Genomic DNA, 24,433 nt, shown 5'->3' on the forward strand with positions numbered 1-24,433 from the left:
ATTTTAAAGTTAAAGGGTTTGTTCATCCAAAAATGAAAATTCTGTCATTAATTACCCACCCTTATGTCATTCCAAACCCGTAAGACCTTTGTTCATCTTCGGAACACAAATTAAGATATTTTTGATAAAATCCGATGGCTCAGTGAGGCCTGCATTGCCAGCAAGACAATTAACACTTTCAATGCCCAGAAAGGTGCTAAAGACATATTTAAAACAGTTCATGTGACTACAGTGGTTCAACCTTAATATTATGAAGCAACGAGCCAAAAAAACAAAATAACGACTTTATGACAATATCTAGTGATGGACGATTTCAAAACACTGCTTAATGAAGCGTCGAAGCTTTATGAATCTTTTGTTTCGAATCAGTGGTTCAGAGCGTGTATCAAAACTGCCAAAGTCACGCTCCCCAGTGGTGAACTATTGAAATTTCGAAACATTTATCACGTAACAAAGCCTCGCTTACTGAAATCACGTGTTTTTGGCCTTCCGAACCACTGATTCGAAACAAAAGATTCGTAATGCTTCATGAAGCGGTGTTTTGAAATCGCCCATCACTAGATATTGTCATAGAGTCATTTTTTTTTTTTTTTTTTTTGCCGCACAAAAAGTATTCTCGTTGCTTCATAACATTAAGGTTGAACCACTGTAGTCACATGAATTGTTTTAAATACGTCTTTAGTAGCTTTCTGGGCATTGAAAGTGTTAATTGTCTTGCTGGCAGTGCAGGCCTCACTGAGCCATCGGATTTTGTCCAAAATATCTCAATTTGTGTTCCAAAGATGAACGAAGGTCTTACAGGTGTGAAACGACATGAGGGTGAGTAATTAATGACAGAATTTTCATTTTTGGGTGAACGAACCCTTTAAATTCCTCAATCTGGAGCACTTTGAGAGTTCAAAATTTAGAGCTCCAACCCATATTCAGTGTGCAAATTAAACAAAGAAAAGATTGCATTTACTTTGCTTGTACCTGAACTTTAAAGGGGGCTCAACCCTCTTTTTTTTTTATTTTTTATTTAGACCGTGGTTTCTGCGGTCAAAACACACCGAGTACCACTCCAAAGTCCCTAGTTCCTGGGGAAAGTTGTGATATAGTGTCTCAGTCTACATTACACTACATATTATTATTATTATTATTATTATTAGCATTATTATTATTAATAATAATAATAATAACACTTTATTTTAGGTGACATAGTTGCTACATGTACTTACTATGTAATAACACATAGAGTACCACCCCAAAGTCCCTAGTTCCTGGGAAAGTTCCTGCGGTGGAAACACAGCTTTAGTTGTGATATAGTGTCTCAGTCTACATTACACTACATAATAATAATAATAATAATAATAATAATGGTAACACTTTATTTTAAGGTGACATAGTTGTACATTACTTCATGCACATACTATGTAATAACCGTAAATTATGCATAATTACAGGTAACTAACCCTAAGCCAAACCCTAACCGTAACTCTGTAGTAAGTACATGTAGTTAATTAGTATTACTCAGTACTTAAGTACAATGTAACTACATCACCTTAAAATAAAGTGTAACCATAATAACAGTTATAATATTATTCCAATGACAGTAATAGCCATATATTGTAAAACAAATGCACTGAAAAATAAATGAAACTTTCATTAGTTTTGTCCTAATTTCTATACTTAAAAGAGATAAATACGTGAGCTTTTATTTTGACGGAAACTGCAGTCGGGCTTTTATTTTGCTGGAAAACAAGTTTACAAACCAAACGCAGCTTATTACAAATCTGAAAAGTGAATTACAAAGTGAAATGCTGTAATTGTCAACTATGAAAATGTGAAAATAATGCATAACTGGTGCACAATACGTTCCCAAATGCATGCTAAACTGAGCACATGCGGAGACAGAGTTCACTGGATTCATTCACTAGGAACTAAGACGCGGATCTGATCACATGCGGATCACGTGAGCAAAGTGCGCACTTCTCTTTGAGCAGTGCAAACAGAATCTTTTTTGTGATTTGATAAGGACATAAAGCCTTATCGTGCTTTCGGTCTTAGTTTGTTTGACAACAGTGGCGCAAAACACAACATTAAAGACCTTTTATGTTATTATGAGAAGTTTAAATATATTTTCGGGCTGCCAAAGTCTAGTTATAGAATGGGAAGCACTGAAATCTATTTGTTGCGTTCAGTGGGAATATATGTATATATTCCTGTGATGTCAAAGTTGATTTTCAGCATCATTACTCCAGTCTTCAGTGTCACACGATCCTTCAGAAATTATTCTAATATACTGATTTGCTGCTGAAGAAACATTATCATCAATGTTTTGCTGCTTAATATTTTTGTGGAAACCATGACATTTTTTTTCCAGGATTCTTTGATGAATAGAAATCTTTTGTAACATTATAAATGACTTTCACTTTTGATCAATTAAATGCGTTTAATGCATCAAAAAAAAAATTACTGACTACAAACTTTTGAACAGTAGTGTATCAAAATTTAGTTATAATGGAGAAGTGCTGTTCATATAGAAATTTTAATGCCATTTGAGTTAATTGTAACTTTGCCTCATTTTCTACTGTCTTGTGTAGTAATTTCTCCAGTGAAGCATCTCAGACTGATCCCTATGGACCTCACAACCAATCAGAAGCCACAGCACCTACGCCCTCAGCCCCGCCTTCTTCAGCATCAGCAGCATCATCATCTTCCTCACCCCCGTCTTCATCCAGCCCGGCCTTCTGCCCTGTCCAGCCCTCACGGCACATTGTGGAACGGCAGTCACGGATGCTCAACTTCCGTGTGGAGTACAGGCAGCGCTCCATAGAGGTGGTCCTGGAGGAAGCCAGCACAGTCGGTGAGCACACACTCACTGTTTTTGATACATTAACACTATATACACAAACAGTTAATCATCATTTGGTAGTAGACAGCTTACTGCCCACGTCAAACAAAAGAGCATGACCATGCTGCACTTGCAAAGGCAGCACACGTGACTAGAACAGGCCTTTCTTAGAAATACACGTCATACTAAGCCATAGTGTGTCTAATAGCATGGTTCATGGGCTTTGTTACCACAATGCTGACTCATTTCTCAAATCAGTTTAGGCTTTTGTCAAATAGGCAATAATTAACATATCATCTGCAATAATTGACTGTTTTCTTTTTTAGGTTTTCTCAGAAATTATTGGAGCATTTTCTTGGTAGATGTAGATAATGAGCTGTGATTCTTGGTATGACACAAGCCACTAAACTGAACCACACACTGTTTTTGCGACTGTATTTCTGTGAATGAAAGTTGAATCTTGTGTCATGAGTGAAGTCAACAGGAAGAGCTCTGAGTTGCAGGGGTGTGAGCGAGGTGCTTAGCAAGTCACACATATACAATAAAAAAGAAAGAAAATAGCTGCTGTGTCTTTTTGTTTTTAGTGTAATAGTCCACTCTTTGGTTAATTTTTAATAAATGCACACAAAAAAAATTGTGTGTATATATTTGTGTGTGTATAGGTGTATGTTGTATATGTAATTAATTTGTAATAATATTCATATAAAATCATTCATATAAATAAAATAAATGTATTTTATTGCTTTAAATTTGAAGTTCTAGTAATTTTACTATCTGACAGTTGCTATAAATATTAATGTAATGTAGATATGTGATTATTAGCTAGCCATGTTTTTTGTGTGTGGTGGAGAAATTAGGAAAAATGCCAAACAGTTTGAGAACTGATCCTCTGAACCCATTCTGATATATGGGGGTCTGCATTGTGGTAGTAGAATGATTAATCTCAATAGTAGTTGATTAATGTATGATTCACAAAGGATTTAAGTAACATTACTAGTACACATACACCAGCAGGTCTGATGAATGAAAAAGATGTTTTTAAAATATTTCATTTGCAAACAAAAGAAATTTGTCAGCTTGGCACTTGAACTGGGTGAAGATAAGCAGGGCTTTGCTAAATAAACTAGACTTGATGCACACTGTCCTCTAGTGGTAACATTCTGAACTGCCATTAACCTTTTATAACCTATTCTTATTTCTTTCTCTCTGCAGGTGATATTAAAACTATTTTAGAGACTGAGCTACAGGTCCCTGTCTCTAAAATGCAGTTAAAAGGCTGGAAGAGTGGAGATGTATCTGACAGTGTAAGTGTGACTCTATTGAACATATACTGATATTAAGATTATTGGTGCATTAAAAAAAAAAAAAAGACATATGTTTAAAATAATTTATATGACAGTTGCAAATATATGTTGAAAATTGTGAGTGCCATGTTGAGGGGTTGGATTCCAAAAAAATGTCCATTATTATTATTGAAATTATTTTTTTGTTTTTATTAAATAGGTCTTTGAAGTTTGTAACTGTGACTTTCTGTTCAAGTGTACTTTATGTACAATTGTGCAAAATGGCAACTTTAAAAGCATTTATAACCTCTTTGATGGTTTTCTTATTTTTTTTCTTTCTTTCAGACGGTTCTGCGGAGTTTACACCTGCCCAAGAACAACAGCTTGTATGTGCTCACCCCTGATATTGCCCCTTCAGCCAGCACCAGCCAGAGCAGGTATGTCTACATACTGTCATGAAGTATCTACTTTAGCTCAGATTGAAAACTGCATTTTGGTCCAGGTAATGCACATGCAGACAAGTAGCTCTTCAAAATGAAATAATGGACTTAAATCTTACATGATTTTTATATGAGTGGCCTATGTCTTTGTACTAACACATCTCATATCCAAACTTTGAAGTTTGTTTTCTCGTAAACCTCTCCCACCCTCTAAAACTGCCATTTATTTTTGTGAAACTCTCAAAAATATGGACAATTGTGTTCAAAATCCTGTTTAGATGAGGCTGATGGCTTTATATTAACAGGATTAAGTCATGGACATCGATAATACCTGGAGAATGTCTGTTAGCATTCATATGTGTATAATATAATATGTCATAATTCACTGCAACCTTTGAATAGCCATCAATAGAGACAGATGCTTTTTGTCAACAGAATTTTGTAGTTAAGACATCTACCAGCAGGGGCTGATTGGACTGTTCTAACCAGACAAACCTAGATCCTTGTGTTTAAGAGTCTCTTACTCACCACTAGGTGGCGTTGCATGACCACATTTTAAATCACAACAGTAGATCAACAGTTTGATTGTAAAGCATTTTAATCAATTGAGGAGCTTCCCTGTGTTCATTTATTTATTTATGTTTTTATTTATTTACTTACTTATATCTTCCATGCCATTCAAAAGTTTGGGGTCAGTAAGATAAAAAAAAATACATTTATATAGCAAGGATGCATTTAATTGATCAAAAGTGACAGTAAAGATATTTATAATGTTAGAAAAGATTTCTGTTTCAAACAAAAAAAAAACTTTATATCCATCAAAGAATCCTAAAATGTATATGTTTCCACAAAAATATTAAAAAAGCATTTCAACATGGATTATAATAAAGAAAATTTCCTGAGTGGCAAATCAGCATATTAGACTGATTTCTGAAGGATCATGTGACACTGAACACTGGAAAAATGTCTGCTGAAAATTCAGCTTTGACATCACAGGAATCAATTACATTTTAAAGTATGCTAAAATATATATAAAAAAAATAGTTATTTAAAATTGTAATAACATTTGACAATATTACTGTTTTTACTGTATTTTGATCAAATAAATGCTAGCTCTAACCCTTGGTGAGCTTAAACAGTAGTGTGTGTATATATATATATATATATATATATATATATATATAGGATCCGATAAACAACCTAAGAATTTAGTAACGCATATATTATTTTAGATTTGCTGTGACTGATTATGCATTACATTCACAAAGAATAGAAGGAAAAAATGGTTGGTATGTCATTTTTTTTAAATAAGCAAAAAATTATGGTCAGAGCAGTGCGTTTCGAAGTAATAGATGAAAGGAACTTCAATTAGAAAGGGCTGGGTGTGTGTGTTATATTGATGTGCACGTGTTTGTGTGTGTAATTATGTGTTGATTAGCACTGCTGTAAGCCCCGGCGGGAGGTGGTGGCGATGCCGTCGAGCGACTGGGTATAAACTGGCATCTCTGTCAGCTTGTGTGTGGACACTGTACTCTAGAGTGCGAAAACATTCTGAGAAAAGTACTTAATGGGCTGTAAACTAACATTGTGATAACAGTACCCTCCAAAACACATCAGCACTTTATTTTTTTCCATTTTTTTCTTTTTCCTTTTAGCACCTCGTCAGATTTGGTCTGGAGGCATTTTGTGTGTGTGTGTTTGTGTCTATTTTTTTTATTCTTTTTCTTAACTTTCATTTTAAAGATTGCAACAAAAAACACACATTACTGTGACGTATGTACCGCATACTGGTCAGGGTTCATTGGATCCATCGAGATCACATATATTAACATGATCCTGACAGCTGCTCTCGTCCATCTCGTTTCTCCCCTATTGGGCAGGTGACATGCAGCAGAGACCTTGTCACCTCTCTCTCTAAATGGCACAATATCTAATATCCAGCACCTACTAGAGCTCATCATCGGTGGCGGGCTCTAATTATTTCCCAGAAACTATTTTAGAGGAGTCAAAATAGGGGAGAAAAAGAAAGGGCCGGTGTTAGTTAGGTGTGACCCCATTGTTGCCCGTGATTGTCCTCTCCTGGTGCAGTGAGAAGAGGGCTTCCAGGAGGGTGAGCAGACAAGCTGTTAACTGCCTTTATAAATAACTGTCACAGAGAGACGGGGAGAGAGAGAAGTGTTCCTCAGCAGACTTAGCTCCTGCTGTACTGTCGTTCTCTGGCTGTATCTCTCAGGGGCAGTTCAGATGCTGTTTTCTCATCTGCTCAGGCATCTTTACTTACACTTATTTAAACCTGGGTTCAGCAGAATGTCAGTGTTTCTGTGTGATTTAGCAAATTAATAGAAAGAAACTGTGAAATGATAACTGGGCCATTCCTTTTATGCAGTTCTTTTTCTTGTCTCCATCATGCATTTCGTAATTTATTCAATAAAATACTTAATTCAGTTTTTACACATGGAAATCATATTAGTTCGTTTTTTTTTTTTTAATCACAAAATTACAAAAACCTGAACATGGGCCGGATTTGAAATCACTTGAATATTTTCATATATTTTTTTAAAATTCATTTTGGTTCAGATGTTTTTATTTACACATAAGTAATAAAATAATAATAATAACTATACACAATAAAGTTAAGAAAGTTTTAAGCTCTCTATCGCTCCCTTTCCATTGTGTACATAATCAAGTTCAACTGGTACATAACAGGAAAGACCCAGTCGCCATTTCCAAGGGGTGAGTAAGATTTTTTGGTAACACTTAAAGCCTTACTAAAAGTATTTTTAATGCATTAATAATGCCTTGTAATGCATAATGTACCTTATAATGCATTGTACGTTCTCATGAATAATCATAACCACAGTTATAATAATTATAACACTTATGTTACACCTTTAGAAAGTATAATGCATTAAAACACAAGATGAACAACCAATTTCAGATGTAACAAGTAATCTGCAAATATTAAAATGCATTTTAACTTTGGTTACAATTATTTATGAAAAGATGCATTTTAATGTACATTAGGAATACCTTCATAATGCCTTCTACATAAAGGCTTTAAGTAAAGTGTTTTTATTTATTTATTTGTATTCATCAAGGATCCATTGAATTTATCAAAAGTGGCAGTTATAATGTTACAAATTGTTTCTATTTCAAATAAAAGCTGTTTTTTTTTTTTAACTTTGTTCATCAAAGAAAATTTTATATCAGTTTCCACAAACATGTTAAGCAACACAAATGTGTTCTTGAGCGCTAAATCAGCATATTAGAATGATTTCTGAAGGATCATGTGACACTGAGTAATGGCTGCTGAAAATTCAGCTTTGCACCACAGGAACAAATTACATTACAAAATATATTAAAATTGAAAACTGCTATTTATTTCATTTTGTCATTGGACTACATAAAAACTATGCAATTTTATTATAATTACAGATTGGAAGTCCTGTCTCCAAGCAATATCATCCCTTAAAAATGATCATCCAGCATTTGTAATGATTTTTACAAACTGCTTGAAGTAGAGGGTCATCAATTTAATATCTAGTTTTGTTGGGTACCTGGACACTGTGGAATCAAATGAAACGAGGAAGCAATAGAGGCATTATCAGCAGACCTCAAAATTTGCACAGTACCTCCTATGGAATACCAATAATTAATTCCTATATTAATAACAAATGGCAAACAGAATGGGATCTAAATACTATGAACAAACTCCATGAAATCAGCCCCAATGCTGGAAGAAGTTGTTTCTATGAATTCTCAAACCTATGGGACCAGATTGATTGTACCCGTTGCAGAATAGGCCATTCCAGGATATTTAATAATACTAGGAGTTTTTAAAGATTCACCAACATGTTCTTTCCATCAAACTCTCTATCATTGAAGCATGTTTTATTAGATTGTGCTGGTTTTAACCTTGTGAGAAACCTTTTTTTGTTCAGTTAACTCTTTTTAAGTAATTTTTAACAAAGTTAAACCAAATATAGCTTTAGAGTTTTTAGCAAAAATAAAAGACTTCTCTTAAAAACATTAAAAAAAATCTCACCAACCCTAAACTTTTGAACTACAGTGTGTGTATATGTGTGTCCTTATCAGCCTGTTTTTAGTTTAAATTAAAGCATGGGGTCTCAGGATGCAGGCAGCGAACAATGGCACAGTACTCAACAAATAAAAGCCACTGTAGGCAATTACTGCAAAGCATACCTCAGCACACCATATCCAAACATATTAATCAAACTCGTCTTCACACTGCGCCGCCTGCCTCATTTTCTTCCCTCTGTTTTGAATGCAAATACGGCACAGGCTTTGGAGCTTTCACGACAGACACTCCATCCAAGGTAGTTACAGAAATCCAGTGATGAGCCAAGCTCATCTCGCTCGCTCTCCCTCTCGTGGAGGTATCCAAACCCCTAATCTCCAGCATAAATAATGGAACTTTATGAATAATTTAAAACGAATCATCTATTTCTGTTGCTTCCAGGAGATGTGTGTGTTTAAGGTTATTTTAATTTGAACTTCTGCTATTTCAAATACAAATGAGCAAATGAGTCTGTGCGCATTTGGTATTTATCTCATTTTCTGCATCTGATCTCCTGTGAGACTTGGGGGCCTGAGGAATCTGCTGGTTTTGGCAGAAAGGAAAAACAGTTTAAACTACAGCAATTAGTACTTAGACTTGTCAGATCAGAACAGGCAGTGCAGTAAAAACATTTGTGGCGGATGCAAAAATAAAACTTAAAGAGGAAGAAAGAGTGAAGGGTTATGTTTGTGTTTTGTTTGGTGGTGGTACAGGTCACCCTAAGAGTGTGTGTATGAGAAATTAAAGCCAGAGGTTTGTTCTGCCTGTGTGTACGTACGTGCCAATGAGAGGAACGAGACGGTGGGTTTTATTAAAGTCTCAGTCTTGCAGGGTTCTGAGACGGAAGACTTATCTCTGAGTCAAACCAATCTGCTCTTCATTTACACAGTGGTTTATTTTTTGTCTATAGCAGCCAGTGACATTCTATTTCCGGTGCCTCCGGTGGTGTGGAGAAGCATTTAGGGTGAGTTTAGGGGGGTCAGCTCCAGGTGCTGTTGGGACCACAGAGGGCTGAACCTGGTTAAGCTCCTACAGATGAACCTTATGCTGTAGATCTGTCGTGAGAGGAAATATTGCATAGTTTTAACTCCTTAGAGAGAAAAGTTCTACTTTGCAGTTTACTTTTTAGCCCACAGTTTCATAGCACCATCTTAAATAGGACAAAGACACAGTTTTTATTACATTTATATTATTTTTAGTTATATAAAAATATATTTTGCATTTTCAAATATTCAGTATACAGTCAAACCAAAATTTATTCAGACATCTTAAACATTTCATTCATTAATACAGTTTATTCACTATAGTTTAAAAAAATGGTAATAAAATATGACAAGATCTCAGAGTTAAACTGTCAGAAAAAATGAATCTTAATTATGTCAGATAACACTTAAGCAAAACATGGTCAGGTCAAAGTGTCTGAATAATTATTGGTTCCAAATTTTTATCATTTTACTGGTAGTCCACTGTATGAAGAATTTTTGGGTATAATATGTCACAGTTTACTATATTTTGCCATCCTCACTTACATAAATGAACTATAGTGTTCTGCACCCACTAGTAAAAATATATCAAAAATGTCTGAATAATTTTTGGTTTGACTGTATACATGCATTCATTAGTACTTAATACTTTTATTCAGCATGGACACATTAAATTGATCAAAAGTGACAGTAAAGACATTTATAATGTAAATATTCTATTTCAAATAAATTCTGTTCTTTTGAATCTTCTATTCAAAGAATCCTGAAAAAAAAAGTAATCATGGTTTTATCAAAAATAGTAAGCAGCACATCTGTTTTCAACATTGATCATAAGAAACACTAACATTTTAAAATGTAGTAAAATGGAAAATAGTTATTTTAAATTCTAGTGATATTTCCCAATATTACTGTTTTTACTTTACTTTTGATCAAATAAAAATAAATGCAACCCAATCTTAATCATACTGACTCTGAACTTTTGAATAGTGTGTGTGTATATATATATATATATATATATATATAACTCACTATTTGTCTTTTCACATTTATCATTTTAAAATTTCAGGCAAATTAATTTTACACTATTACTTAGGGCTACTTTTTGCAACTGATTTCTCTTTTTAATTCAGTTGTTATTCACAAGTTCACCATTCTGATTCACATTCGATTCAGTATCAATTCAGTTAGAAATCCTACAGTTACCAAGTGCACTTAACTTTGGTATAAAGTATATGAACAGTGCTGAATTAACTTTTTATATAGCTAGATAAACACTGGTTAGCAAAATTTGAAACAATGCTTAGATTTAAAGATCAATCCTTGCCTTTAGTTATACACATTTGTCAAAGCAAATATATTGTATCAGAATGTAAAATGTCTCCAAGTCATTCACATTTGATAAGAGTCTTGAAATTAAATTAAGCCCCTCCTTTTCCATCCTGTATTCATGACTCTGTGTTTTTCCACTCTCCGCAGCATCGCATATGCATCCTCCTCTCCTAGGCCACCGTTTCAATCTTCATCGCTAGATACAACAAACATTACATTTACATATTGATTTCACAGTTTTAGTCAATGTAAATAAGCTGCCATTACAGTAAATTTGGTCCTCTGTTAACATAAGCTTGTCCAAAGCTCCTCAGATTAAGGCGCTGGTTGCATAATTAATGTGTGCGTTACATATTAATTCCCAGACTCTCCTCTTCCTGACTGCTTTCATTCGAACCCTGATTAGCCGGCAGGCTCGCCTCTAAGCTGTTGATTCATATTCACACACACAGACGGAGCATTTGCTCAAAGCGCTACTTAACCCCCATCGTTTGTCATCAGATGAGGCCTTCTCTCCTACAACTCAGCACCACGGCTCCCATGAATCTCAAACCTGCTCTGAGGTCAGTGCTCCGAGGGTGACGGCGGAGCGGACAAGCGCCACTAGCCCTCTTGTCCTTTTGTGTGACGTTTATAACTCTTAGCTCCAGTCGATACCTCCAGACGGCCTTAGTGCTTGTGTGCGGCCCATGCTGTGGCCCTTGGCTCTGCCCTTGCCTCTCGCTACCCGTGCAGAGCAGTGGGGTGGCACAGGCTTGTCTGAGCCCTGGGGAGACGGAGACGAGCCCCGACTCGTCCACCACTGAACTCTAATGCTCCTCTCTCTTTCTTTTTCCCCCTTCTGCCCTTCCTGCCATTTAACAGTGCCCAGCAAGGGTTGTCAAATCAGAACTACCTGCTCGTCATTAGCCACCGTGAAGCACAGAGAGATTACAGCCTCAACTTCCCCGCGAGCAAAACCATCCAGGAGGTGAGACAACCACACACCTGTCTGTCACCTAGCCCCTCTGTCTGTCTGTCTACACCTGCTGTCTGTCTTTCTCTCTACTGCGTTTCTGCCCATGTTCTCTGAAACTACTCTTTGATTTTTAGGTGAGGCGTCAACTTAATTATTACATGCTAAAATAATAGTCACCAATGATTGAGGCCTTTTTTGAGCCAAAGCTAATTATCTCCCAGTCTTGCTTTTCATAACACCCACCAAACTTCATGATTACTTCAAAATGTCTAATCTCAACTGTGTGTTTTGGGTGAAACTATTCATTTTTTTGTCATGTGGAAAAGGCCAATCATGTACAGGAAATTTTCTGCATGGCAGGTATTCACAGCATATTTATTCAGGTCTACAAATATGTGTTATGCATGTTGGTGAATTATTAGCTAGAGATATTAACTTTGGCTCAAATATATATATATATACACACATATATAAACATACACACATATACACACAAACACTAAATTCGTGGCCACAATTTACTAAAACGAGGGAATGAATTCCTAATTTGTGGCCACAATATATATATATATATTTTTGTCCACATGTCATGTGTGGGGCTTTCTGTGTGTGTGTTTTTATTTATATATATATATATATATATATATATATATATATATATATAATATAAACATGCTGAATGTAAAATTTTAAATTCTGGAAGACTCCCGTCTACTGTGTGTCTTTCCACTTAGCCAGAGCTCAGTATCGAGTGGTACAAACCCCCCTGTGGCTCATCAGCTCCTTTCCCTCTCCCATCAGACCTGTGCGATGCCATTCTTTTCATCACTCTCCTTTTAACTACAATGTGTTGTATTTAAGGTTGGTTTGTGTGGGACACAAAACCAGAACGCTTCATTCTGTACACACACAACCCCTCCCCGACTCCCTCGCATTCTCCTCAGCCTGCCCCAGTAACCTACACACAGCTTTCTGGAAATGGCTCCATTAATTATTCACAGCAGGTAGCGTGCACCACGTCAAGTGTAACAAGCTCCCCGTGGACTGACAGCGCCACTTGAACCCCTCCCTCAGTGCTAGGGGAGTCATGTTGGGCCTGTGCAGTGCCGTTTTGAAGAAACAGACATCTGTGATGTTCTTTTTTTTTTGTTTTGTTTTTAAACTTAAGTCCTCTTGTTTAACTTATGCAGCTTCTGACTTAAAATCTGCACTGCAATAAGTCCTATTCTTAACAAGATTTTGTCTTATTTTTCAGTTAAAATTTCTAAAAATCCTTGAAACAAGATCAGTTTATTTGAGAAGCAACACTTAAGAAAATTTCTGAGAAATTAACTTTAATAACATTTTGTCTTTCTGCACTGACAGATTTTTTTTTTTTACTTGTAGTATAAACAAGTAGTACTTGGTATAATAATATGCAATCCATAAAAACAAGTCTTAATATCTTATGCAGCATTTTTCAGATATTTTCTGGACATCAAGACAAGACTTTTTTTCTTTTTTTTTTTTTGCAGTGTGATAAGCTTGATGCACCAAAGGTTCGATCAAATCTGTTAGTGGAATGAAAATAGAGAAAAATACAGATACGGATACTTCAGTTCAATTTTGAAATTCCATTTATTTGTGAATATTGATTGTGAGAAGCACAAGGAATTTTGTGAAAAACTTTTGCGACAGAACTTTCTTCCTTAAAGGAAAACTACCCTAAAAATGAGAATGATGTCTTTATTTACTCATCCTCATGTCATTCTAAACCTGTATGACTGGCTTACTTTTGTGAAACATTAAAACATTTGAAAAATAAATATCATCCCCACTCTTTTCCATATAAAGGACGTTATTCAGAATTTGACTTTCAGGCTAAAAGATTACAAAAAAGCATCATAAAAGTGTCGTTAAAAAGTAGTCTGTATGCTATATTCCTAGCCTTCTGAAGCCAATCAATGTCTGAGGGACGGGCAGATTTAAGTCATTAATCATTGGAAATCTTCCCCTCCAGTGAGCTGTTACTAATGTTATGAATAGCATGAAGTTGAGTAAATGATGACTGAATTTCCTTAAGGAGTTCACTTCATACTTCAAGTCAAATTTCAACCTTTTTTTTTTTTTTAACTAAAGAATTGCTTTTCCCCACCTCAGCTATGTCCACGCAATCCCAGAATCCTTTTCCCGGCGAAACTGCCGCCTTGATGGTGCTGGTCACCATTACAGTAATCAGACTACTTGACAGGTTTGTAATGGTGCTAATTGAAGAGATTAAAGTGAGATGGGTGAGCGCTCTCTTTCCCTCAGCAGATGGTTTTGATGAGCACCTACTGTGAACCTTAAGTGTTTCTGCCGGGATTACAACAACTGGAGAGTAGAGCCCGCGGGGAAGAGAAAAGAGGAGCAGGAAGCGAAGCTGTTGGCTTGGTAGGGGAGCGAGTGACTGGACAAAGCTGAATCAAACGGACCGCTGCGGCCCCAACTGGCCTGATCCTCAGGCATTCTGTTTTTTTTTTTTTCTTTCTAAGACGAAGAACGAGGGGGAGAGAAAGAAGATTTGTTTTCTAAGGAGAAACAAATTGCATGCGATACAAACTGTTTTTGTAAGAGAACACCTTATTGGTTGCACATAACTTTCTAAATGGCTCTCTCTCAGAGTTAGTTTAGTTAGCTGTAGAGTTCATTAGTTACTTTGGCTCCACTGAAAGATTTTTTCTCTTTTGGGATGGGAACATTTTTATCAAGCGTGTCCAAGCACTCGCTTTTGTGTCCGAAATGCTAGAAAATAAACGTGTGAACGGGAAAGAAAAGCTCTGCGGGGATCCACTACGTTTATTCACAAACGTCTCGTTGAGAAAAGTTACTAACAAGTGAGAGAAGTTTTTGTTTTACAGTTGTGGCCCTAAAACCGAAGGCCTGTGTGAAAATGCAACAAAACAGCAACAGAGAGCTCTCACAATCTCCCCTCTCTCTTTTTTTCCCCATTCACCCCCTCGCTGCCACATATGGAGAGGACTCCTCTCCAGCCTTTCTTTTTCTGCTCATCTTTTGTCTTTGCTGAAGACCAGCCGATGCTTTTCTGCATGTGCATATCAATAGGAGCAGCAAAAGAGAGAGAGAAGAGAGTCCCTCAGTGCTGTCCCGTTGTTTGTCTTTGCCAAAGGCTCTCGCTCTGCCTCCAGGCTCCCAGGGAACGTACCCTTCCACTATTCGGCCCCGGGCCCTGCTCTCCTCTTCTGATTGGCATTCCCAAACCCGAGTTTGGGGCTGCGCTTAAGCCTCAGAGCAAATGTTTGTCAGGAAAGTGGCGGGGAGAATAGGGCCGTCCGATAGGGCTCTGCCGTCCGTGACCAGACGACTCGTCCCAGGGATTTTTGCCGGCCCCACAGCGTTTCTCTCCGCAGCTGGAGAGATGAACGCAGAGGAAGAAAAGAAGGATGGAGAGTAAAAGAGTGTGAATGAAAGGCATCTGGTGCTGAAGAGCTTGTGACTGTTTAATGGCAACCTTTTCTTCTCTTTGATTTCTCTCCAGCCAAGGATTACCAGTACTTGGCATTTAGAAAGATTGGATCATTAATGTGTGTGTGCGTGTTTGTCTGAGAGAGCGTACGTGTTTATTGACGTCTAAGTCATTTAATTTTGTAAGATTTGCATTTTTTCGAGCACTTAGACCAGTCTTTTTGTCTTTTATATGAAGATATTAATAACATTATTTCATTTAACAGTAATATTGAACATTATAGCCAGACACACAAAACTGCCACTGTTTAATTGCTAGTTTAATATTTCACAGTTCAATTTAAAGATTGATGTAATGTTATATACATATAACATATGTACACACACACACACACACACACACATATCAATCGTATTAATCTTTAAATTTAATTTTGCAGTTTAGGTTCTGTCAGTAAGGGGGCAGCAATACACAGATGCCTTTCAATTTTGTGTATCAAATACTATTATTTATCTCTGTTCATTTTTTTGCAGTCCATCTACTATCACCATGGAAATGTATATTTTGTGCATTTCATCTACACCATGTAAATGTTTGATCTATGGGTGATAAATAATATCTTATATGACAACCACACTTGAGAATATATGAAAGAAAACCTTTTTAAAATGAAAGGCGCTGTTACATGCAGTCCTTAAGTATATAATCCCGGCAGCTGAAATGTCTTTATCCGTGAGATCTTCTCGCATTTTCTGATATAATGTCAACATTATCTGCTTTTTTTCCTCCTCCTTTTCACAATAGAAGTCTGTTCCCTGATGCTAAAAACTCTATTGTGACATTTAAAATGAAATGTCAGCGGAACTGGATTTAATAGGACTGAGTCTTTTCCTTCGTTATTTAATCAAACCTCATTGTTCCTTATGGGCAGCGGTTTGGGCAAGACAGAACAAATGTCAGCCGTTACCGAACATCTTCAAACTCTCTTTACTTTCTCTTAGAAATCAGTGGTAAATAAACTTGTTATTCGGTGGATTTGTTTGTTTATCCTTTCCGTGTATATTTTTTTTCTCATTTAGTTGGGTAATGTTGGCTTTAATTTGCAGACCCCTGACTGCTAAGAGGAGGAATTCGTAGCTCATGAATAGGTAATGGCACTTGTGTTTGTGAATATTGCAGCAGTATGGGGCTTTCTCCTCGTAAGTCAATTATAATTCGCAGTAGTTACAGAAAGAGCCCCTCACCCAACCAGCCATCTCTGATAAATTAACTTTTATACCACTTTTATTCCCTGACAGTTTTGTGATTGTGGTTTTATTTGCTATTTTCTTTTCTTATGTGCCAAGAATGTTCACATCTCTACCTTCCAATATGGCTAAATCTGTTTTGAAGTCAAATAACTGTGAAAAGCTTCTCATTGGATGTTTGTCAAGATGGGATGAAGTCTGGCTGAAGTACAGAGGGATATGGGTGTATTGACAGTAGGGCAGTGTTCATAAAAAAGACCCAATGAAGTAAAGCGGTGAAATATCAGATTCTCGCAGAGGGCCGATTGGTTATAGCAGCTAAATGCTTCTGTCTGGTCCTTGGTGATGCCGTTACTTTCTACTTTCTCTTGGGCTACGGTGCCATTTGACCCTAAATGGTTCATTACAGCCAAGAGCCGGTGTTTACGGCAGCCTGCCGGTCAGGCCTGGGCGGCCAAATCCCTGTAGCCCTCTGGTCAAACACAGATATTACACTCTGTAATAACATTGGCCAACCCAGCTGACCCTTGCTCGCTTCAATAAGAAAAACGCACAGCCCAGTGTGTGGGCTTGCGTATGTTTGAGTGTGTGTGTGTGTGTGTGTGCGTGTGTGTGAGATGGTGCAGTCTCCGACTTCAGCCGACCGAGGTGATGTTGTCAATATCTAAATTTGTTTCCCTTTATTGAGTTTTTGCCTGACCAAAATGGTCGGGAAACTGGCTTTAGCCATGGTATCTGTATTATTGAAACTGTCTGAAAACCTTTAAATCATCCTTGCATCCTTATGAAAAGCCTCTATAAATTAATGCAGTGGTTCTTAACTGGTTTTGCTCTCTTCAGGACACAGATTTTACATTTGGATATCAACAGAGTACCAAAATTGTCCAAAAGTAAAATAAAAAAACACCTTTGTAATCAAACATTATAAGTTAATATATTCATATTATCATGAACTACATGAATCCAAAAATATGCTTAATTTTTGACATGACAAGTCGGAGTTTGGATCATTTTGGTATCTAAATGTCTTTGAACAAATATAAAATCAACCAATCAAAGTAGTTATTGTTGTTATTGTTATTACTATTTTTATTATTTATTAAATGCGTTTTGCGTTATTTACATTAGCATTGTTTTTTCCCATGCTGTCAAAGACACTATCAGTACCCTGATACATTTTAGGTCTCAACCCACCAGTTGAGAACCTCTGTATTATTGCATTCATAAATATTCATATTTTTGTGGTTATATTTTTGTCAACATAAAGCTTATGATTGTATCTGCTAATGAATTCTTAACCCTATCTCTTTCAACCCTGCTTCATGTCCTTTGTTTTCACAAGCATCTTGCGCCTATCGTTTCTGCCTCTGTGGGCACGAGTCTTCAGTCTGGCAGAGGATACATGTCCACTCAGTGCGCTGGCGGTGGGATTTGGCCATGCGCTAGGAGGGCTTTCTGCCACAATGGCTAGTTTTCTCTGCCTCTGTATCTAGCGCCGCGGGGTAGTGCATTCTCTGGGGATAATGCACTAGAATCTGCGGCCCATCCAGCTCTGGGCTACGCCCGCTTTGATCACCCCCGTCTTCCGCACATCAGCCTGGCGTTGGGCTTTAAACCAACAGCAGGGTCTAGCGTCAACTGTTTAAATGCATGCAATGTTATTAAGTGCAGTTACACAGGGGTGAATGGCAGAAGGGAAATACTGTCCATTTTTCGAGTGAAGGGCTGTTGGCATTGGGCATTAGGACAGGCATCTGTGGAATTTTGAGAACACGGAGCTCTTTTTTCCGCTACTTTCCTTTTCTCCCTCCCATCCCAGCCACTTATATCGTAGTGATAATAGCACGTGCACTTTGTGTTCTAAAAGTGTCGAAAGAAATGTTTTTGCTAGCATTTTTTTAATGAATTTGAATGTATTCGTTAGTGTTGTATTCTTATATCTGTTATCTGATCTTTTTGTCTGTTTAAATCTCAGGTGAAAAGGAACATTTCAGACCTGACAAATATCCCTGTGCGGCATCAACAGTGGGACGGCTGGCCTGCCTCTGCCTCAGACGACTCGGTATGATTTTTTTTTTCCCTCTCTCGTTATTATATATTCTATTATATAGAGAATAAGTTGTAAAATCAGAATAATTAGCAACAAAAGTAAAAGTGCCATATTGAACTGAGTTTTTGTCTTGACCAGACACAACCCCAAAGAAAGACCAGTGGCAGATCTTCTTGTCCGTCACTTGGTTTCTATTTCTTTTGCGTTGCGCCGGGCAGTCCGGCCTAGAGTACAATCTCATTTGCCCGAAATCTATTAACTTCAAGTATGTTCTACTTGGCTATAATTGTTGCTCCATGCAGAATATTTGCTTTCATGCTGAAATGACAAATTACTTGATGAAAATTGTGCCTTAGTAAGGATGTGTTGTAAGAAAGCAGATTTTGGAAAAATCTAATTTTTCTTTTCAAATTCAGCTTTTCTGTAGTGGTTCTGTAGCATCACCCGATGTGAAAGTAAGATGTTGGTACTAATTAAGATGTCACAGAGCAACTCCTCTGCCTTGTCCTCTCTGTGTGGACATTACAGCTCATGTAGTGGGGGGTCAGTGACCTTTCCCGCCCTGTTTCGTGCTCCCAGCCTTTCAGTACGACTCGTTCACAGTGATCAGAGAGGGCCCTAACACCGAACCCTGTGGAACCCCACCTCCCAGCTTAGACATCCACAATAATCATCCTTACAATAACCATGGGAACTTTCTCTTTACTTATCACTGACCATTGTGCGTAAGATCAGTTAAGCATGGAAATTGCCCTTGTGTTTTAACCATGAAAGAGTAATGTGTTTCTTAGGTATATGCTTGTCATTGTGTCTTGATTTGGTGTCAGGTGCCTAATTGAGCGAAAGCGTTGTTTCAAAGGGAGTGGCCTGATGAACAAACATGTTTTTGAGCACTGTTTGTTTCAGGTGTTGAAAGTTTCTCCCCCCCCACCTTCATATATGCAAGAGAAAAAATGTATCTGTCCACTTTAAGCTATTAAAATGGTTTTGGTTACCACTATTTAAAGAACAATATAAAACATAAAACCCCGTGACTACTTAGTATTTGAGAGTACCATAACAAAAGATTCTGACCCCATTGTCAGTAGCTTTATGAGTAGTGTTTCACAGAGCTCTTCAACAATGACTGCATTGTTTATTTTCAGTGTGCACTTGTAAGGCTCATGTATCTCACCCATTGCATTTAGCTCATATTGTTAAAAGGGCGGTTGGAGAGATCGTTTCGTCCTTTAGCGAAAAGCACAACAGACACAAGGTCACTGAATTACACCCTCTCACCACAGACTGCCCACTTGAGTCGGGCCACTTCAGGGCTGAAGTGCACTCACCGAAGACCTCAACCCACAATCTTGTTTTTGATAAAGAGAGTACTGCTCATGAATACTCTTTAAGGCACATTAAACCGTTAATGCCCAAGCAGTGACTGGTTATGTGTGGTCGTCGTGCACTTGGCCACATACCAGCTTTTCACCTCAACTCGTCTTGGCTTATAGGGAGGGACATATTATTAAAGCACCAGTCTTAATAATGGTCCCCGGCCCTTATTGAAACGGCTAGCTGTGCATTAGATGCAAAGCTCTTCTATGGCAGGCAGGCCGTTTTTTGCGCGTATCTCATTAACCTTCCCTCATCTCCCAGGATTTGTACCAATAAACATGACAGCCCAGGCTTAGAAATACATTTACCAGCAGTCTGAGTCGATGCCTGCTCTGCTGTGCTTTCATTACCCTTCGCTTGCTCATATACAGCGAGTCTCTCTGCACTCTGTTCCACCTCATAAGGGAGAAAAATAGAAAACTAATCAGTAGTCAGTTTACATTTCGCCATCTGAGCTTTTAAGCATATTGGTTTTGAAGGAGCTAGCGACAGATTTGTGTTTTTTTTCTTGTACTGTCGAAATGGATTTAACTTAATATATTTATCAGTTTCGGATGGCTCTCAGTGCATCTTCTGTATACATGTTTTGTATTACTGTTGGGGAGTCATGAAGAAAATATGATTTGATTTTGATCCATTTATGCAGTGAAACTGTTTAACCAGTTAACATTTAAACAGTGCAGCCATTTTAACTGGATTTGTAATTAGCATTGCAAATTTGTCTCTCGGGAGAAAGGGATTACAATGTAAAAATCAGCGTACCTTCTTATGCCTTTGAATCTGTGGGTGGATCTTAGCGGTTGGTTGTCTTGACGTCCCTATGCAGTGTCTGTAAATTCAAAGGAGGCTGTTTACCATAGTCATGTTTTAGCCCTTGTTTGTTTGAGTGGGTGTAGTCTGGATGCGTGTGGTGTGTTTGAGGGGCTGACACAGGCTTCTTCATATGGCAGGCCACTGGAGGACTGCTGTTTGCAGGCTGTGTTTGGCATTAACTGCCCAAACTTTGGTATGTTTTCTGCCTAAACTTAGGCTGCACTGTTGTTTTGTGAGCACATTTTCTGTTGTATCCTACTGTAATGTTTTAGAGATTTCTGAAGGGTTATTTTCTGTCTGCAAAGTAAATAGTGCCAGTTCATCACTTTGTTTTATTATTTTATTTGTTTTATTTCATGACTTTTGTAAATCAGAAGTAATCAGAGAAAAAAGACTTAATTGTATTCAGGAATAATCGGCTGTGCACTGTTCCTTTTGTCGCTATTATTAATAATAATAATAATAGTAGCTCATGTTCTTGTTTATTTTATTTGTTCTCTTAATTTAGGCTTCTAATTGGTCCATTTCCCACCGCTCAGTTCTCTCTTTCACACACACATCCTCAGCCAAAACTCTTTTGAGCTCTTTTCATATTTCACTGCCAACCTCTTGCAGCACCTATGGGAATGATTGACAACTTCTGGAACGTCCTTATTAGAGTCTTTTCCCCCTTAATTGCTGACATTTATCCAGTGTTTCTTGATGTTTGCTAATGTATTACTGCTGCTGCTCTCTGAGGGTCTCTGTGGCCCACGGCTGTTATGGGCTTTCAGCGTCACAGACCTGCGGAGGCGGCTTATTGGGCCCGTTGGTTGCCGTAGCGACGAGGCTCAGCTCTAAGCCCGTACAGAGCCCCTTGTGAGATTGCTGTCTGCAGGTGAAGTTCTTCCGTAAGGGAGGTATATACACTCTTATATTGGCAATCATCTGTCTTCAGAACCGCCAACTTGCCGTCAATCTACACTCCCTGTCCCTTACTGGGGCCATCTGACATAAATCATGCTTTACATGTTTAGATCAACACCCTGCTGACTATCCCAGGGTTGTATTTAACAGCAGGTAGTGGTGTTCTGTCATATGCAGGTGAAATGGATCTGTAATGTTTGATCTGTTGTAGTAAAGACTTTTCCCTATCGGACAAGTTCTTCACTTTGCGTTGCAGAATTTGGAAACTCATTTTGGAAACTGTAAATTAACATAAGCATATTTTTATTCTCCTTTTTTATATTATTATTATTATTATTAATAAAATAATTTTATATTTTACTTGTATTTATTATTTGTATAATTTTTAATTATATATATATATATATTATATATATAATTATATATATATAATTATATATATTTAAATTTTATTATATATTTATTTTATTTTATATTATAAATTTATTCTAAAAAAAAAAAAAATATATATATATATATATATATATATATATATATGTATTATAATTTATATATATTGATGTTTTTTGGAGACATTATATATTTATTTATTTATTTAATTTTTTTTGGCTCTCCAGACCTATTAGTTTAAAAAATGTATGTACTGTTTTGACACTGGGGTCCACACTATAGAATTATATAACTTAATTAATGTAAGAGACATTTGCTGTGGACTTCCGGCAAATCGTAGCAGTTACAGATTACACCTTAAACAGGTGGAAAACATCGCCTAGCCTATTCACACTTTTTTTTCTCGAAGGGCTTAGTTCTGAAAGGTTCACTGGGCTTTTTAAACACTGTATTTGACCCTAGATCTTAATCAAGACTGACACCTCTTCAAACCCTAACCTGAAAGGGTCCAACAGGTGTTTAGGGTGGGGCTTCTTATTTTTCTTTTCTTTTCTGGACTCCACAGTCTCTTGCTTTTTTCGCGCTCTGTAGCTCTCTTGTCCTCATCTATCAAAGAAGGCAGGCACAAGGTGCAGCTTGGGGCTCTCGGACGACTAGAGCAGCTGTCAGCAGTAATTATCTCCTTCACAGCCTGAGAGATGGAGAACGACAACAAATCTGAAAACAACCAAGAGGAGAAGAAAAAAGAAATATATTAGCCAGAGAAATATGTTTAATGGTAGGAAGGAGAATTTTTCTTAGACGAGAACAGAGAAAAAGAAATGGAATTCCTCTTTTGCATGGTGCTCAGTGCTAGGGGCTTTAATGCAAGTGTTAATGAAAGGGGTCCAAAAGAGGAGGATTTAGTTCTTTGTTTGGAGGTGGGGAGGGAGGTGTGGAAAGATGAGGGGGTGACCTCTCCCCTGTAGCCTGCGGCTCTGACACGCACACACATATGTACTCAGACACACTCATACCATTAGGCGATGGGGTCAAAACATGGACGTTTTACCTCTTACCTGTGACTAAGTGCCTTAATTCTACCTTTCTTCATGTAAAATGGGATATATCATGTAAAGCAGGATTTACATGGTTTGTTTAGAGATAAAGGGGTTATTTACCATGTAGATGTACTGTAGCTTTCACAGTCCTGACTATTAATGAGAACTAATAGAGAAAAACTCAATATTCAGATAGTCATGATGAGCACATTAAAGGGATATGAAAGCTTGAATGAAACTTGTTTTTCTCATGTCATGTAATTCCAAAACCTTTATTACTTTATCTATGGATATGTTTTGTTGTCTTATCAATGAATGTCTTTGGGGTCCAGGGTTGTTTTTATCTCAGTGACTTTTTTTTGTGTTCCATATAAGTCATATAAGTTAAACATGAGGTAAATGGTGACAGAATTTTTATTTTTGGGTGAACTATCCTTTTAAATTAACTGTCCACAAATTGTCAACATTAATTTAGTATTAGGCAACTTGACCAACCTGAGGAACAACAGTGTGCTGGTACACGGAGGTTTACATAACAAAGGTCATTTACACAGAGATGTCTTAAAGGTACAGTATTTTAGGTCGGAGAGATGGTGAAAACAGTTTTGAAATACTAAATTAGGACTTCGCGTGAACCTTCAGTAGTGGCACAATTTACCCCACTCTTCCCTGTGATTTCTTCTGTGGTGAGTTCTGCGTTTTCTCTGGCCTTCGACATTCTGATCCTCCTGCAAAAAGAACATGTCTGAGTTCTTGATTGTGTCACCCAACAGTACTGTACATTGTCTCCCTGTACAGGCAGTCTGTCTTTAATTAGTCCTTGTAGAAGAGAAACAATGTCTGTGATTCTTCTCTCTGTGTGGGCCACCACAAAAAGAGAGAAAGTGTGTTGTGTGTTTGTGTGTTTTGGGGGAGTTAGCGCCCTGTTGAAGTACTTGACACTCTGAAATCCTCTCTGAGTTGCATTATGGGATATTATGGTGCTTAAACCAAAGCTTCTTTACACTTAATCTGTTATGTCTGTTAATCAATACCAAGACGTGACATCAGTTTTGGTATGTCTCAAATTTGTTAATTTCTTTTTGTAGAAATGTAACTTTTTTTAATTTAAAGTGAATTTGTTATGAAAATTTGTATTTTTATTTTTTTTTTATCCATTTTATCTGAAGTTGTTTTGCCATCTAAATTGTCTCAAATTAATTCTTATCTTTGTTTTGGGTTTTAACATTTTAGCTTAAATTGCAACATGTTTTTCAGTCGG

At 37.2% G+C, this 24,433-nt stretch overlaps 1 protein-coding gene across 1 annotated transcript in view; it reads left to right on the top strand.

Annotated features, from left to right (window-relative positions):
* faf1 (Fas (TNFRSF6) associated factor 1) overlaps positions 1 to 24,433 on the top strand; it is a 75,696-nt gene that overhangs the window by 14,970 nt on the left and 36,293 nt on the right. Inside the window, exons 4-8 of the mRNA XM_051904377.1 lie at positions 2,583 to 2,845; positions 4,046 to 4,137; positions 4,462 to 4,553; positions 11,811 to 11,916; positions 18,572 to 18,658. Coding sequence (XP_051760337.1) covers positions 2,583 to 2,845; positions 4,046 to 4,137; positions 4,462 to 4,553; positions 11,811 to 11,916; positions 18,572 to 18,658 — 640 coding nt within the window. The remainder of the gene's footprint in view (positions 1 to 2,582; positions 2,846 to 4,045; positions 4,138 to 4,461; positions 4,554 to 11,810; positions 11,917 to 18,571; positions 18,659 to 24,433) is intronic.

This window comes from Ctenopharyngodon idella, chromosome 8, assembly GCF_019924925.1.
Source record: "Ctenopharyngodon idella isolate HZGC_01 chromosome 8, HZGC01, whole genome shotgun sequence".
In the NCBI taxonomy this organism is placed as follows: Eukaryota; Metazoa; Chordata; class Actinopteri; order Cypriniformes; family Xenocyprididae; genus Ctenopharyngodon; species Ctenopharyngodon idella.